The 16822-nt window shown below is 43.2% G+C and overlaps 1 protein-coding gene across 1 annotated transcript in view; it reads right to left on the bottom strand.

Annotated features, from left to right (window-relative positions):
• LOC137373159 (collagen alpha-1(XXIV) chain) overlaps window positions 1-16822 on the bottom strand; it is a 351399-nt gene that overhangs the window by 199695 nt on the left and 134882 nt on the right. Inside the window, exons 17-19 of the mRNA XM_068038018.1 lie at window positions 14144-14197; window positions 12787-12840; window positions 10277-10330 (exon numbers count right to left, since the gene is read on the bottom strand). Coding sequence (XP_067894119.1) covers window positions 10277-10330; window positions 12787-12840; window positions 14144-14197 — 162 coding nt within the window. The remainder of the gene's footprint in view (window positions 1-10276; window positions 10331-12786; window positions 12841-14143; window positions 14198-16822) is intronic.

Here is a 16822-nt window from a genome sequence, read left to right as displayed (position 1 = left end):
TCTCACCAGAATGATACTGGAGCTTAAAGGGTTAATCCAAGAGGCCAAATTACACAGACTAGGCTTGTATTCCCTTAAATGTAGAAGATTATGGGGTGATCTGATTGAGGTGTTTAAGATGATTCAAGGATTTGATCGGGTCGATAGAGAGAAACTATTTCCTGCGGTGGTGGGAATCCAGAACAAGGGGGCAGAACCTTAAACATAGAGCCAGGCTGTTCAGGGGGTGATGTCAGGAAGCACTTCTTCACACAAAGGGGAGTGGAAATCTGGAACTCTCTCCCCCAAAAAGACCGTAGATGTTGGGAGTCAATTGAAAATTTCAAAACTGAGATTAAAAGATTTGTTTAATGGAACCAAGGTGAGTACATGAAGTTAAGTTACAGATCAGCCCTGATTTATTTAAATGACAGACTAGACTGGAGGGGCTAAATGGCTAGCTCCTATATTTTCAGAAAAAATGTTGCTACAACTAAATGAGTTATCGAAGGTAATCTAAACAACCACTGCAGCCAGGTGTTGTGTTCTGCTGCAACTGCAGTCACCCTAATCCAAGACATGAATGCACAGGCTCATCCAGGGCACTCCTATGACACACGCAATACTGTTCAAAAGCAATCTATTGATTGCACTTCAACTGATTTGACTCAACCCTTGTGTTAACCTGCAAATAAAAAAGGAACTCCTCGCACAAAGAAACAGTCTAACCAGCCTCGATGTAAATGCAGCATTTTTCCAGTTCCAATTTGGAAGAACCTTGGGAAGATGTTGTTTAAATTATCAAAAGATCTGGAACCATTTGAGAAAGATCTGGAAGTGTTTAAATTCCAAATTTTCTTTTTAAAAAGCAACATAAACACAATGGCACACATGTGCGTGAAATATCTGAAACAAAATTATTTCCCAACACTATTCACAAATGTTTTCCTTTTCTTTTAACCTTATGGATATGTTTAATGTTTAATCATGCCCATGTGATTCTCTGTGCAACATAAAATAGTTTAAAGTCATAGAATCATTTATTTATTTAGAGATACAGCACTGAAACAGGCCCTTCGGCCCTCTGAGTCTGTGCCGACCAACAACCACCCATTTATACTAACCCTACAGTAATCCCATATTCCCTACCACCTACCTACACTAGGGGCAATTTACAACGGCCAATTTACCTATCAACCTGCAAGTCTTTGGCTGTGGGAAGAAACCGGAGCACCCGGTGAAAACCCACACGGTTACAGGGAGAACTTGCAAACTCCGCACAGGCAGTACCCAGAATCGAACCCGGGTCCCTGGAGCCGTGAGGCTGCGGTGCTAACCACTGCGGCACTGTGCTGCCCAGGAGGCCATTCAGCCCATTCTGCTTGTGCCAGCTTTTCAAAAGAGCTATCCAACTAGTCCCACTTGTCCTGGTTTTCCGCCAACCTTCCCCATAGTCCGTCAAATTATTCTCTTCCAAGTACTTATCCAATCACTTTTCAAAAGTAACGCAAATTATAATAACTTGACTAAACTAACTGTGCAACGATTGTCAATGTGTTCAAATACATCATGTAGAACTTTGAGCTGTGGGCATGGGAATCTTCCATGGGGACAAAGTGTTTCTCCGGCCCTCAGCTCACTCAGCATAAACCTGCAGGGAGAAGTGATTGTGGGTGTCTGTTTTTGAGAAATTTGTCAATGTTTTCATTCTGATTCCCTCTTCTTGTTTCACTCCTATTTGCATACTACCATGCAGAAGACTAATCTCAGGTACATCTCCAATACCAAAGTTAGATGCAAATATTATGGTCACTGTACTTCAAAGGGATTCAATGTAGGTGAACTGCTGTGACATATTTCTGAGAGATGTGATCAGACATGCAAATCTCTTTTAATCTTCCTTTGTAGAATTATGAATCTGGTTTTATACCATTTTAGATTCATTGCACTCTTTCTGTGTCTTTCTACTGTAAGTAGTTCCCTACCCTACAGAAATCTCAACACAGTCTGTAATTTTGCACCAGTTTTTAATTCAAATTGTGCTCTTTGCTCAATAACATGGAGGAAATGTCGAAATTAGTGCAAGGTGCCTGTCTTGGTTTCTAAAACAGCATTTGATCAATACTAATGATTGGGTAAGATTTCATCATGAGGGATTAGAGATCAGATATTGTGCTGGAAAATGGTTTCATTCTCATAGTGGAAGATTATCTTCAATGGGAGTAGAGCAGCTGGCGACAATGTCAAGGAAAGAGAGCTGGGCTGGTAATGCCTCGATTTTGAAATTCTCATCCTTCTTTTCAAATTCTTCCATGGTCTTATCCTCCCCTCACTATCTCTGTGACCTCCTCCAGCCCTATAACCCTCCAACATCCCTGCACTCCTCTAATTTTAGCTTCTTGCACATCCCTGATTTTAATCGCTCCACCATTGGCGGCCGTGCCTGCAGCTGTCTGGTCCCTAAGCTCTGGAACTCCCTCCCTAAACCTCTCTGCCTCTCCCTCCCCCTCCAGGTGGTCCGCGGGCTGTTCCAAAGTGCAAGTCACTGACTTGCAAGGCCACATCCGAGGCCATATGAGAGAACAGGTCAGAACCCTCATCCCCACCACTCGTGTGAGGTCATACAACCAGACCAGCTCATCATAAGCATGAGCAACAACAATGTCATTTTAGAAGAAAGAATTTTGTTACTGTTAATTTTATTGGATTAATAAGAGAAGCAAGATAAATATTAGCTTCTCAGAATCAGATTATTGTGATGATTTTATAACATATTAGAATGTTTCAACTAAATATTTTGTCTTGTATTAATGTTTATGAAATGAAAATGTCTATACTTTTGTTTCTGACATGAATTAATAATTTACTTATGATATTTAATATCAAAGCATTAATGCACATATCATATTTAGTAGTGAAAAAGCAGTAAAATATTTATAGTTTCCATTGTTACCTCCGAGGCGGTGGAATGCACTGTCTTTTCTAGTTCCACTTCTCGTCTGGTCACAACATATATTTAAATGCTTACCCAGTTACTGATACGGTCAATCATATACTCTACTCTTTATCCCAGAATAAAATACACCAACCAGGTTTCTTTAATAAACAACAAAATTAACAGTTTATTATAAAGCAAGGCTTATCCAGTAACGAAGCAAAGCATTATAACACATAGATAGAAATATGGACGTTCCCTTTTTAAATAACCACATGCACACATTCACACACACACTCTGAAAAGAAAAGAAATTCTCTCTGCAGAGGTCTTTTACAAAAAGGACAAAAAAATACACTTTGGCTAAATACTTGCTAATTCTTGAAGGAAAAAAGGATGAGATATGTTGTGTCCTAAAAATGTTACACAGTCCAGCTTCCGAGTACACGTAGATGGGTCACTGGGATCTTTTCTGAAGCAGTTCGTTCTGGAGATGTCGAGACTTAGTCTGATAGGCTTTCCAGGAGAAATGTGGCATCAGGGTTTTAGCTCCCATCCTTTGGAATAGCAGGGCTTTTCCAAAGAGGTGGAGAAGAGATGAGTTGGGTGTTTTTTCTCTTGGCAGGCTTATCCCAACTGCTTTCAACAACAGTTCACATCACAACTGAACTGAAAACAATATCCAAACCCCCAAACAGAAAATCAACCTCCAGACCTCCATAAACCTTGACATGTGCCTTCTCTGTAAACATCTCCCCTTAGTCCAAGGTTCGTGTTGTTTATTTATCTTAAGGCAGGTGATCTCCAGTTGACTTTGTTTTTAGCGCTCCTTGACTCTTCCAGTAATTGTTTTCACTGTCAAGTGTCCTTTCAATAACCCCTTTGAAAAAAACAAAGTCCAGAATTTCTTCAGACTTCCAAATTAATCCATTTCCACAATTTAAATATGAGTCCTTAAAAACATATTTAAAAAAAAATAGAAGCACTCACATAACACCATATGCGTATACGCTACAGCAAGTCAGGTGTATGATGTCATCGAGCGAGGAGTCTGGCCTGTTCTCTCATATGACCTTTCCAGGGCTTGGACCATGTATCTGAGCATGCTTGCAGCACTGACGCTTCCAGTCAGCCGTGTTAAACTGCTTAGTCTATGTTTTGCTTTTCACTGTTCTTCAACAGTTGTAAAGTTTTGCGCAAATTGTGTGCTTTGATTGCTATCGTCTGAGGAAGAAACTGATGGAAAGCTATTTGAAGACTTAAAAGTGCATCTACAGGGCCTCCACGAGCAGTGTGGGAAATATTTCCGAGAGCCAGAGTCAGGATTTGAGTGGATCAGAAATTCATTCGCAAACATGGCCACATTGAAGAGATCAATGTCAAGCTTCGATCAAAAGAGGTGGGCAATCCTGTGGAACTTGCATCGGACAGGTTACCGAAGCTGGTATTCGGCGAGAAAGCTTTGATAGACTTTTGGCACCACTTAGGGTCCGAGAAACCTGGACTCGCCAAGACAGCTCTGCAGAACCTGCTGACATTCTCAACAATGTACAACTGCGAGATTAGATTTTCAACACTTGTGAGCTGAAAGCAGACAGGGGGAACTGGCTGAATGCGGAGCCCGACATGAGACTGAAGCTCTTCAGCTTGGATTCAGACATCATCTCATTGGTGTCCCATCAAAATCAGCGCTGCTCTTCCCATTAATTCTGATTAGTTTTTTTACGGTGGCAGCAGAAGGGGGTGTGGTAGGACCTGTAGGTGGTCCATGGGGTCTTTTGTCCTGCCTAAGTGGTCCGCAGACAAAAAGTTTGAGAACCACTGTCTTATATTTATGGTCCATAGTTCTTACTTCCCTCACAAGTCTACCTCTACATCTACTGTATCAAACCCTTCATAATCCTAATAGCCTCTATGAGGTCACCCCCTCAGCCTTCTCTTTTCTAGGGAAAAGAGCACCAGTCTGTTCAGTCTTTCCTGATTGTTATAACATCGCAGGTCTGGTATCTTACTAGCAAACCTTTTTTGCACCAAGTCGAATGGACGGAGTTAAGATACAGATGAGACATGATCTAACTGATTAACAGAACAGACTTGATGGGCTGAATGGCCTGCTCCTGTTCCTGTGTTTCTAAGCACATTATGTTTTTTTTTCAATTCATTCACATGTGAGCATCATTGGTAAGGCCAGCGTTTATTGCCCATCCCTAATTGCCCTTGAACAGGTAATGGTGAGTTACCTTCTTGAATACAACTGAGTGGCTTGCAAGGCCATTTCAGAGGGCATGTAAGAGTCGACCACATTGCTGTGGGTCTGGAGTCACATGTAGGTCAGACCAGGTAAGGACGGCAAATTTTCTTCTCTAAAGGACGTTATTGAACCAGATGGGTTTTTACAACAGTCTGGTGATTTCATGATTACCATTACTGATACGAGCTGTTTATTCCAGGTTTTATTTAATTAATTTAAATTCCCCAGCTACTGTGCTGGGATTTGAACTCATGTCTCCAGACCATTAGTCCAGGCCTCTGGATCACTAGTCCAGTAACAGAACTACTATGCTACTGTACTCACAAATTGGTTACACACTAATGTCAAAAATGTTTGACAGTGTATTCATTATCTGCCAGTATGTGGCTATTACCAACTCCTGCATATCATGAAGGCTATTAAACTTGAGATCCAATTTTAGCTTTAGAAATCTGAACTTCAAAGAAGCTTAGACTTTCCTAACAGCTCATTCCTGCCTTCTTTAAACCTCATTCCAGGAAAAGACAAGATTCACATATGAGTTAATTCAGTCTGTTGTTAATAAACAATTAAGATATTGCATCGCTGGAATGCATTCAAATAATTTTAAGAAGGCGGGTTTGGCATAAATAAATGTCGAGTCTTGCGTATAAATCTGGAGATGACAGACTTTGACGTACATCTGCAACCAATTTCTTTTAAAAAATCCACATTACCAATTCGAGGCATTGACTGTTCTTTGCACTTATTCTGAGAATTTCTGAAAGTCCTGAACATGGTTCCTTATGTATTTAAGGTTTGATGAAGAGTAGTGTGTTGGCACGTGCCACTCTTCCTCTGCAATAGACAGGTTGGTTAGAGACTCCAGAAGTCAATAATTAAATTAAACTGAATCCTAATGACTGAATTCCGTTGCTATACTGTGATATTCTGGTATTTTAGCTGTTTTGAGAATTAATCATTTTTCCATGAAAGCACCAAGTCCATCATCTTGACACTAGTTTTCCAGTTTTGAGCACTTGTTAATTCATTGATTACTGACTAATGCATATTAATGGCCTCTTCATTCATTTATGGGATGTTGGCATCATTGGCAAGGCCAGCATTTGTTGCACATCATTAATTGCCTTGTGAAGGTGGTGGTGAGCTGCCTTCTTGAACATGTAGTGTAGGTATACCACAGTGCTGATTGGAAGGGAATTTCATAATTTTGACCCAGTGACAGTGAAGGAACGGTGATATAGTTCTAAGTCAGGATGGTTTGCGGCTTGGAGGGGAACTTGCAAGTGGTGGTGTTCCCATGCATTTGTTGCCCTTGTCCTTCTAGGTGGTAGAGGTCATGAGTTTGGAAGGTGCTGATGACGGAGCCTTGGTGAGTTGCTTCAATGCATCTTGTAGATGGCACACATTGTTGCGTGATTGCCTTTAAGAGTGATGTCCGTTTAAGAACTTAGTATGCTAATGAGCTGAGTACCAAGATGCAGTCATGTGAGTCTCACTCTGTAACTGTAATACCAAGAGACAAGTCATGGAAATATATAGCTCTGCACTGTATACACTTGTTAGCTGTTAATAAACCTGTTTGAGAACTTCAATCAATGGAATTCCATGCATCTCAGTTATGTTGCATCAAACAACATGCTTCTCATTATACACACTGTTGCCATTGTGCTTTGGTGGTGAAGGGACTGAATGTTTAAGGTGGTGGATGGGAGGCTGCTCAAGTGGGCTGCTTGGTCCTTTTTAAAATTTGTTTCATGGGATGTGGGCGTCACTGGCCAGGCCAGCATTTATTGCCCATCCCTAATTGCCCTTGAGAAGGTGGTGGTGAGCTGTCTTCTTGAACCGCTGCAGTCCATGTGGAGTAGGTACACCATTGCTGTTCGGAAGGGAGTTCCAGGATTTTGACCCAGTGACAGTGAAGAAACGGTGATATAGTTCCAAGTCAGGATGGTGTGTGACTTGGAGGGGAACTTGCAGGTGGTGGTGTTCCCATGCATTTGCTGCCCTTGTCCTTCAAGGTGGTAGAGGTCGCAGGTTTGGAAGGTGCTGTCTGAGTAGCCTTGGTGCATTGCTGTAGTGCATCTTGTAGATGGTACACACTGCTGCCACTGTGCGTCGGAGGTGGAGGGAGTGAATGTTTGTGGATGGGGTGCCAATCAAGTGGGCTGCTTTGTCCTGGATGGTGTCGAGCTTCTTGAGTGTTGTTGGAGCTGCACCCATCCAGGCAAGTGGAGAATATTCCATCACACTCCTGACTTGTGCCTTGTAGATGGTGGACAGGCTTTGGGAAGTCAGCAGATGAGTTACTTGCCATAGGATTCCCAGCCTCTGACCTGCTCTTGTAGCCACGGTATTTATATGGCTACTCCAGTTCAGTTTCTGGTCAATGGAAACCCCCAGGATGTTGATGGTGGGGGGGTGCAGTGATCGTAATGCTGTTGAATGTCAAGGGGAGATGGTTAGAAGACGTCTCGCCTTCACGTTGAGGATACCCTCCATCGTGTTGTGTGGCACTACCACCGTGCTAAATGGGATAGATTGCAAACAGATCTAGCAATGCAAAACTGGACATCCGTGAGGCGCTGTGGGCCATCAGCAGCAGCAGAATTGTATTCAACCACAATCTGTAACCTCATGGCCTGGCATATCCCCCACTCTACCATTACCATCAAGCTGGGAGGCCAGGAGCAGCACCAGGCATACCTCAAAATGAGGTGTCAACCTGGTGAAGCTACAACACAGGACTACTAGCTATTTTAGGAGTGAATCACATTGCTGTGGGTCTTGAGTCACATCTAGGACATTAGTGAACCAGATGGGTTTTTGCACCAATCGACAATGGTTTCATGACTATCATTTTAATTCTAGATTTTGTTTTATTAATTGAATTCAAATTTCACCTTCTGCTGTGGTGGGATTTGAACCCATGTCCCCAGGGCACTATCCTGGGTCTCTGGGTTACTCGTACAGTGAAAATGCCACTATGCCATCACCTCCCCTCAAGTTTCCTGAGTATTGGAGCTCAGCTAGGGAAGTGGAGAGTATTCCATCACACTCCTGGCCTGTGCCTTGTAGATGGTGGACAGGCTTTAAGGAAGCAGGAGGTGGTGGTGGGGGTGAAAGTTTATTATCTTTGCACTGCTACATGCCTCCGTATCAAACTTTTCTCTCGACCATTTAAAGTGAAGCATTTAACATGACATGACAATATCATCCAACATAATTCCCAGTCTCCTGTTGTCAAAGTTCTGTTGCAAGAAGCACCAGTCACAGAAGTCATTGGAAGCAAATGCCCAGTGAGCACGGCCCAATAGCAAGTCAAAGCAAGAAACTTACTACATGTGTCTTCTGTTTAAAAAAAATGGAAACTTTAATCCAGATCTTTCTTCGCTAAACTAAGTCCCCAAAGCAGCTTCTTGGAAGTGCCTGAACTTTAGCTTTTTGCCATAAATTGACAGCGTGTACTTGCTTGTGAGACTTTGTGAGACTTTCTTTCAAAGACATGTTTCTCAGGAAACTATGGGCTGAATTTTATTAGTGAACCTCGCTCCGACACGGAAGAGCCGCCGCACAGCCCAGCAATATTACGCGCAGGGGCTCATTTAAATAAAGGGGGAGAAGCGGTCGTCCCCGATGACGTAGAGGGGGCGGCTGCTGTGCCCCCGGCAACGGTGTCCGGCGCTATTTTTAAAGGGCTGCTAGCCCTTCAGGATATATCTAAATATTTAAAGGTGCTGGAGTGCTTAAAAAAATTAATAAACGTTTAATTCCACATTGAATCCCCTATCCCATCCTCCCACTGAGTCCTAAACACATAAATTGATCTAGCCCCCAAAAATACACTTATTGATATTCTGAACATTCCCCCCGAACTTCAGTATCGTTGACCCTCAACCCCTTCCTACCATTCCCACAACCAATAGGAATATTTTTCCTTGCTTCCCGCACCCCCCCCCACCCACCCTGATAATTTTATTCCTCCCCCCTCCCAACCAGTGTCACACCTCGGAACTTCGAAGGCGTGCGCGTTGAGACCGATTGGCCGTAAAATCGGCGTGGGACAGAGGCTGTCGGCAGGTAAGTTCATTTGCATTTTAATGTGGCTCATTTCAATATTTTAATGAAGGCCCCACCGCTTGACGGCGTGGGGCCGCCACTAATATCCGGCGGGGCCTTCTCAGCGTGGCTGGGCCGCTCCCACTATCATCTTACGTCGCTCCCCGCCACGACCCATGGCATCGAGGGGCTGGCAGAATTCAGCCCTACAAATTTATCTTCACAATCTGTCGTAACAGCGCAGACATAAATATTTTGTTCTGATGACTAAAGGTTGCGCAAATTGTATCCTGTGAAAGTTTACTTAATTCCAAATGATTCATTTTCTACTGAAAATTGACTGGGGATTCAGCACTGGAATTTTTCAATGGTGAAATGACTGGACAATTCCACAAAATCAGTCTGTTACAACGGATGCAGAAAGCATTAGTTTGTCACATTATCCACAAACTGGGTGTCTCGTCAAAGGTTTAAAAAAGGAATAGCAACAAATACAGGCACTCAGTTTTTATTTTTAATCAACATGAAGTTACTTGGCTCACTTTGTGCGAAGGTGCTTCAAATATGAGTTTGTTATTCAATTACTGAACTGCAGAGATGGGTAATTCAGCCAGAGGAACAGGAGTAGACCATTCAGCCCCTCAAGCCCTGTCCTACCATTCAGTTGGGTTGACTTGTGCTTAAACACGTGTTCTTGTGACTGAGTTACGATATATCTTGGATGGAACACTGTACATTTTATTTGCTATGCATGACTCTGGAACAATCAAGCAATGCACTCTGCCTTTTATTCAATAGGTTTAGCAGTTTGCTAATGAGTTTACCAGAATACTTAAATATTGTAAGTAACGTTACTTCAAATAGGTACATAGGAACAGCGGGAGGTCATTCAGCCCCTCCAGCCTGTTCTGCTCTTCAATTAGTTCATGGTTGATCTGTACCTTAAATCCATCCACTTTCCCTGGTTGCTTAATCCCCCCGTCCAACAAAAATCCATCAATCTCAGGTTTGACATCAATCACAGTAACAAATTATGAGTTTGAAATCCCTACCTCAGGCCCTGGTGGCCCTTGTAAACCCGGTGGTCCAGGATCACCAACTTTACCCTAGGATGACAAGGAAATATCACATCAACTAAAGCCTTTCTGAGGATCAGAGACAGAAATGCTGGTGGAGAAAACAATTCTTTTGCACTAAAGAGCTCTAATTCAGATATTTACTCCACTTAATCCTTGGAAAAAGAAATCATTTATTTTTGATTCTGCACTGATTCTATCATTTCTGGTATGGTTAAATTTAGGAATTAACATAACACCTTCTCTCTGAAACTGCAAATTTAGTGGCTAAGATTTTGCTGAATAAAATGACAGTGTGAGCGATGCTTTGCCGATATTAAAACACAACCTGTCCAGCACTTCCAGTGAGGAAAAGACAACCTGTGAGTTATGAATCGTCACATGTTGCTGGATGATCTGTTTTTAGCACTGTAAAAACAGCATCGTGTCCTTAACCTCCCTGCATTTGTGTATTAATCACTCCTTAAACTCACCCCAGAAAGTCCAGTCTAGTAATTAACAGTTGAACGAGACTTGGGGCTGAATGTTACCAGCCCCTCGACGTCGGCAGTCATGGCAAGGGGACCCGTAAAACACTCGCGGGATTGGCCCGCCACGACCCCCGACGGCGAGAAGGTCCCACCGCATTTTACCGGTGGTGGCGAGGCCTCAGTGCAGCCCCCCCTGCTGCTCAGCGGTGGGGCCTTCATTTAAATTGTAACATCTATGAAAATAAATTTACATATACTTACCCTGTCCCAGCGGCTGTCCCACGCTGATATTACAGCCACCGGCTGCAACTCGCATGGCTTTGGAACTCTGTACGGAGTTCCCAGGCGACACTAGTGGGCGGGAGGGGGAGAGGAGTGAAATTATCAGGGCAGTGAGTGGGAGGGAGGGCAGCGGGGAGAACCTTTTCTATTGGTTGTGGGGATGATGGGAAGGGTTTGAGGGGCAAAGTTACAAAGCTCGGGGGGGGGGGGCAAAGTTGATTATTAGGAAGAAGAGGTTTTCTGGTATGTAAATAACACGAAATGGCCATTGTAAGGGTGGGGGAGGGGTCTCGATCTGTAAATAAAGTTTTCCGTTTTACTTTGCCCACAGTGTGACTTAACGAATTTAATTTGTTCATAGGGCTGGAAGTCCTTTAAAAATGGCGCCGGACACCACTGCCAGGGACACAGCAGCCACCCCCGATGATGTAGAGGCATGCTAATAAAATTCAGCCGTTGGTGCGAGTTAAGACACAGGCAGCAGAGTTTTGGACGATCTCAAGTTTGTGGAGGGTAGAATGTAGAATGGTCAAGTCTAAAGGTAACAAAGGCGTGAATGAGAGGTTCAGCAGCAGATGGGCTGAGGCAGGGGTGAAGTCGGGCAATGTTATGGAGGTGGAAATAGGCAGTCTCAGAGATGGTGCGAATTGCTGGTCAGAAGCTCATCTCCTTGTCAAATGTGACACCAAAGTTGCAAGCAGACTGGCTTAATCTCAGACTGTTGCCAAGGAGAGGCATGGAGTCAGTAGCCAGGGAACGAAGTTTGGCACAGGGACTTAAAACAATGGCTTCAGTCTTCCCAATATTTAACTGGAGGAAATTTCTGCTCATCCAGCACTGGATGTCAGATAAACAGTCAGATAATTTAGCAACAGTGGAGGAGTCAAGAGAGGTGGTGGTGAGGTAGGGTTGGGTGTCATCAGCATACATGTGAAAAATAGCACTGTGCTTTTGGATGATGTTGGTGAGGGGCAGCATGTGGATGAGAAATAGGACCAGCCAGGGGTAAATCCTTGGGGGACACCAGAGGTAACGGTGCAAGACAGAGAAGGTGGTAGATGTGGAAGAGACGGGGGAGGGAGGTTTAAGAAGAGGGTTTGCAGTAGAGAAAAGAAGCCGGAGATTATTTTTGCACTCCAGGATGATCCTAGAATAGTGAGCAGTTTCAGCAGACAAGAGCAGGACACGATAATGCTTTATGTGGTCCAGCCAGATCTAGTGGTGAATGAATAAACCAGTTGTCTGCCATAACCTTTCAAACCTGCGTCCCTTGGACTTAAAATCACAGAATTGTTACAGCACAGAAGGAAGCCATTCGGCCCATCGTGTCTGCACTGGCTCTCTGAATGAGCAATTCACCTAGTGCCACTCCCCCGCCTTCTCCCTGTAACCCTGCACATTCTTCCTTTTCATATAACAGTCTAATTCTCCTTTGAATGCCTCAATTGAACCTGCCTCCACCACGTTCTCAGACCTGCAAAACGAATAATGGGTTTGACCTCCAGTTTTAATCTTTAAAATTTATCATCATGACAGTAATATTAAAAGACAGATACATCCTCTCCTGTTACCTTTCATCAGTTGTACAGCTACGTGGCCACTTCTGTGAATTCTTTTTCAATTTAGCGCAGGCAGTTTGCTATTTTCACTGCAAGTGCACGATAATTGTAACCAAGAGCTAACACATTACATTTCAGTAATGCTATTGCAAACTAAATAGGACGCTCAAAATACCTGTGGCCCTGGCTTCCCTCTTATTCCTGATGGTCCTGGAAAACCAGTTGCTCCCTTTAAAAAGAAATAGCAATACAGGTAGCATCAATGGAAATTACATGGTGTATCAATGTTAACAGTTATTCTCTTCTATCATTATCTGCAGGGAAATTGATGAGCAGCAGAGGCTGAAAACAGCCAAAGAACCCAGCGAGATCGGGGATCCAGAGATCCTGTGGAGTTCCTGTTCGGAGCCGGATTCATTGAGAGCCAGGCTGGAGGGAAGTCCAGCAACATAAGGGCACACACTTGGGGATGGCTCCATGCAACTGGGGGAGAGAGAGGGTCCACAACTGGGTTAGTGGGAGAGAGAGAGACTGCGATTGTGGAGGGAGGGAGGGAGGGGGATGTGCTCAGTTGGGGGAGGAGAGAGGTTGGTGATTGTGATTGGAGGAGACCAGCTGCTTCCTAGGGAGACCATGGGAAGTACTCTTGCTCCTCTTGGCCCACAAGGAATGCTGGAAAAGGCACTTACCTTTTGTCTCCCTTTCCTGGCCCCTCCCTGGCTCTGAAATCTCCTGCAGCCTCACAACCCTCTGAGATATCTGCACTCCTCTAATTCCAGCCTCTTGTGCATCCCCAATTTTAATTGCTCTGCCACTTGTGGCCGTGCCTTCAGTTGCCAAGGGTCCCAAGCTCTGAAATTCCCTCCCAATACCTCTCTCTCCTCCTTTAAGACACTCCTTAAAGGCAACCACTTTTACTGAGATTTCAGCCATCCGCCCTAATATCGGCTCATGTGGCTCAGTGTCATATTTTGTTTTATAATGCTCCTGTGGAGTACCTTGGGACATTTTATTACATTAAAGGCGCTATATAAATATAAGTTGTTGCTGTGTACACGTGTGTGTGTGTGTGGGTGTGTGTATATGTGTGTGTATGTATGTATTTGCATATGTGTGTGCGCTTCCTGTGTAGCAGGGATTGAGGAACAGCAGTGTACCAGATCAATGTTGATTCTCTCAACTCTGCTGGGCTGGGGATGACCCCCCCCAAAAGTTCAGAATTCTTGGAAAACCAGTTGATTTTTTTAAAGTATTTCTCTCAAGCAACACGAACCCATATCCATTCCAAAAAAAGGAATGGGTGCTTTCAGCTTTGAAAAGATTCTAAACTCTTAAATAAAGTAGATTGGGAAATGGGTTTGTTTTTCAGAGACCACTCCCTTCAAAGAAAACCTAAAAATCCAGCAAACAGCGTGATCTTTCTGAAGACATATTATTCTGATGAACTGATAACTTCACGCTATCTTTTTTTGTCATTTAGCTGAATTAGAAAGTGGGAGAAATGTGCATTGAATGCAAGTTTGAAAATTTACCTTGTCTCCAGAATATCCTTGATCCCCAGGTGTTCCCAGCACACCATGATCACCCTAGATATCACGTTGCCACACAGAGATACACAATGACCACTGAGAATTTCCATTTCAATAAAAACAACATTGTTTAAATGCATGCAATCTATTAGAAAACAGCTGGTTTAAACAGTTGACAGCAATTGATGAGGTTTTGCATAGTACCCTCAGGCACATATGTGAATCATATATTTTCTTTGTGACTGAACTATGCTTCCCTGGGACTTTTTCATGGGGTATCATGTCATTTTATTTATTTTTTATTTAGAGATACAGCACTAAAACAGGCCCTTCGGCCCACCGAGTCTGTGCCGACCAAGAACCACCCATTTATACTAACCCTATAGTAACCCCATATTCCCTACCACCTACCAACACTAGGGGCAATTTACAATGGCCAATTTACCTATCAACCTGCAAGTCTTTGGCAGTGGGAGGAAACCAGAGCACCCGGTGAAAACCCACGCGGTCACAGGGAGAACTTGCAAACTCCGCACAGGCAGTACCCAGAATTGAACCTGGTTTTACTACCTAGCTTATTAGATGCACAAGAACTGAGCAAAGTGACACAAATCAGTTATAAAATGTAGTGGATGGTTTAAATCCTGAGGACCATATGAATGCTTCTGTGGTCAAAATTTTTCTTTCAAAAAGTTGAGTTGATATAATTTATAGAAAATCATATTTGTGAGCATTTTGATATGAGGAGTTAGAATGAGTTTACTTAGTATGTTAGTTGCAGCTGATGTTTAAATAATTTGTATACTCTGCATACATGGTGTATCACACAATATGAATAAATAACAATTGGTGAATGTAATATACTGGAATTAAGGTTTTGTTTTATAATGCATTGTGAACAGACTATGATTCCAAACAACCAGCTAATCTGAGAGAAAAAGGACAAATGGCAAATTATAGACAAAAATATTAAAGTTCCAATTTGTTATCTCTTTGCTTCTGGAAAGATTTCAGTCTTTAATCAAGATTGTGGAAGGAATCGACAAAAGCAAAGGCAAATTGGTCATTATGATGACGAGATCAAAATGAGTGAGTTACAAATCTGAAGGAGGACCTGGTGGAGCATTTTTTCACTCAGAGGAATAACATTACATGAAAATTTACAGCACAGAAACAGGCCATTCAGCCCATCTGGTCCATGTTGGTGTTTATGCTCCACATGAGCCTCCTCCCACCCCCTCTTCATTCTCATCCTATCAACATAACCTTCGATTCCTTTCTCCCTCACGTTTTTATACAGCTTCCACTTAAACGCATCTATACATCAACCACTCCCTGTGGTAGCGAGTTCCACATTCTCACCACTCTCTGGGTAAAGACGTTTCTCCTGAATTCCCTAGGAATCCTTTACGAGGGACAGTCACTGAAGCAGTTAATGCCCGTGCAGTCCAGAAACAACTGGATGCATTTTGGAGAGAGATAGGATTGAGAGATATGCAGGTGGACCTCCAACACTAAGAGGTGGCCTTGTTGAGTTTAATGTCTTACAAAATACTCTTGTGTAATGTTTTTTTTGATTTTTGATTTTGATTTGATTTAGAGATACAGCACTGAAACAGGCCCTTCGGCCCACCGAGTCTGTGCCGACCATCAACCACCCATTTATACTAACCCTACACTAATCCCATATTCCTACCACATCCCCACCTGTCCCTATATTCCCCTACCACCAACCTACACTAGGGGCAATTTATAATGGCCAATTTGCCTATCAACCTGCAAGTCTTTTGGCTGTGGGAGGAAACCGGAGCACCCGGAGGAAACCCACGCAGACACAGGGAGAACTTGCAAACTCCACACAGGCAGTACCCAGAATTGAACCCGGGTCACTGGAGCTGTGAGGCTGCGGTGCTAACCACTGCGCCACTGTGCTGCCCTACACGCTTTCAGTAGAGCGATGCTCATGGAGGATGAGATTACCCTGTCCTTAAAAATCTGTTCTAATCCTGTGTGACTCCGTGTTATGGAACTAGTGAAGAAGCTTATCCCAGCTTCACAAGTTCAATCTTGTCCTTTCTGTGAGGCTTGTAATGGGCGGCTATGTGGGTTTAGCTCAGTGGCAGAGTAGGAGGTCCTTGGAACAAGTTCAGGAACTCTTTAAGCTTTTTTTGGACAGTGAGGGATATGGGGATTTGGTGGGAAGGTGGAGCTGAGGTACAAGGTCAGCCATGATTTTACTGAGCAGGCTCGAGGGGCTGAATGGCCTACTCTTGCTCTTATTTCTTATATTTTTATTTGCACTGAAGGAATTAACGACTTGGAGATATCTGCAATGAATCTACCAACAGATTTTATGGATAGATGACCTTTCTGGACGTTATTGATTTAATGGAATAAGCTAAGTTTTGAAGGATATATTATCTATCTCTAGCTGTTTTCATTTCTCTCTGCATTGAGTGCTTTTATCTGAGGTGGCATCAGATTATGAGAACAACTGTTGAACCAGTAGCTTCACAGCAGGATGGAGTGTCACTGCACTGTTGCGAGTGTGGGAGTTATTGTTATGGAGATATTGTTATTGGAATTATATTTGTTGTGCTTGAAAAGCTGATGGAGAGTTTAAACTGGGGTTAGGTTGTGGGTAGCCAAGGTAAATCAGAATAATGTTTCTGTGAAGACGAG

Source organism: Heterodontus francisci, chromosome 8, assembly GCF_036365525.1.
Source record: "Heterodontus francisci isolate sHetFra1 chromosome 8, sHetFra1.hap1, whole genome shotgun sequence".
NCBI lineage: Eukaryota > Metazoa > Chordata > Chondrichthyes > Heterodontiformes > Heterodontidae > Heterodontus > Heterodontus francisci.
This window is presented reverse-complemented; position numbering and strand designations above follow the sequence as displayed.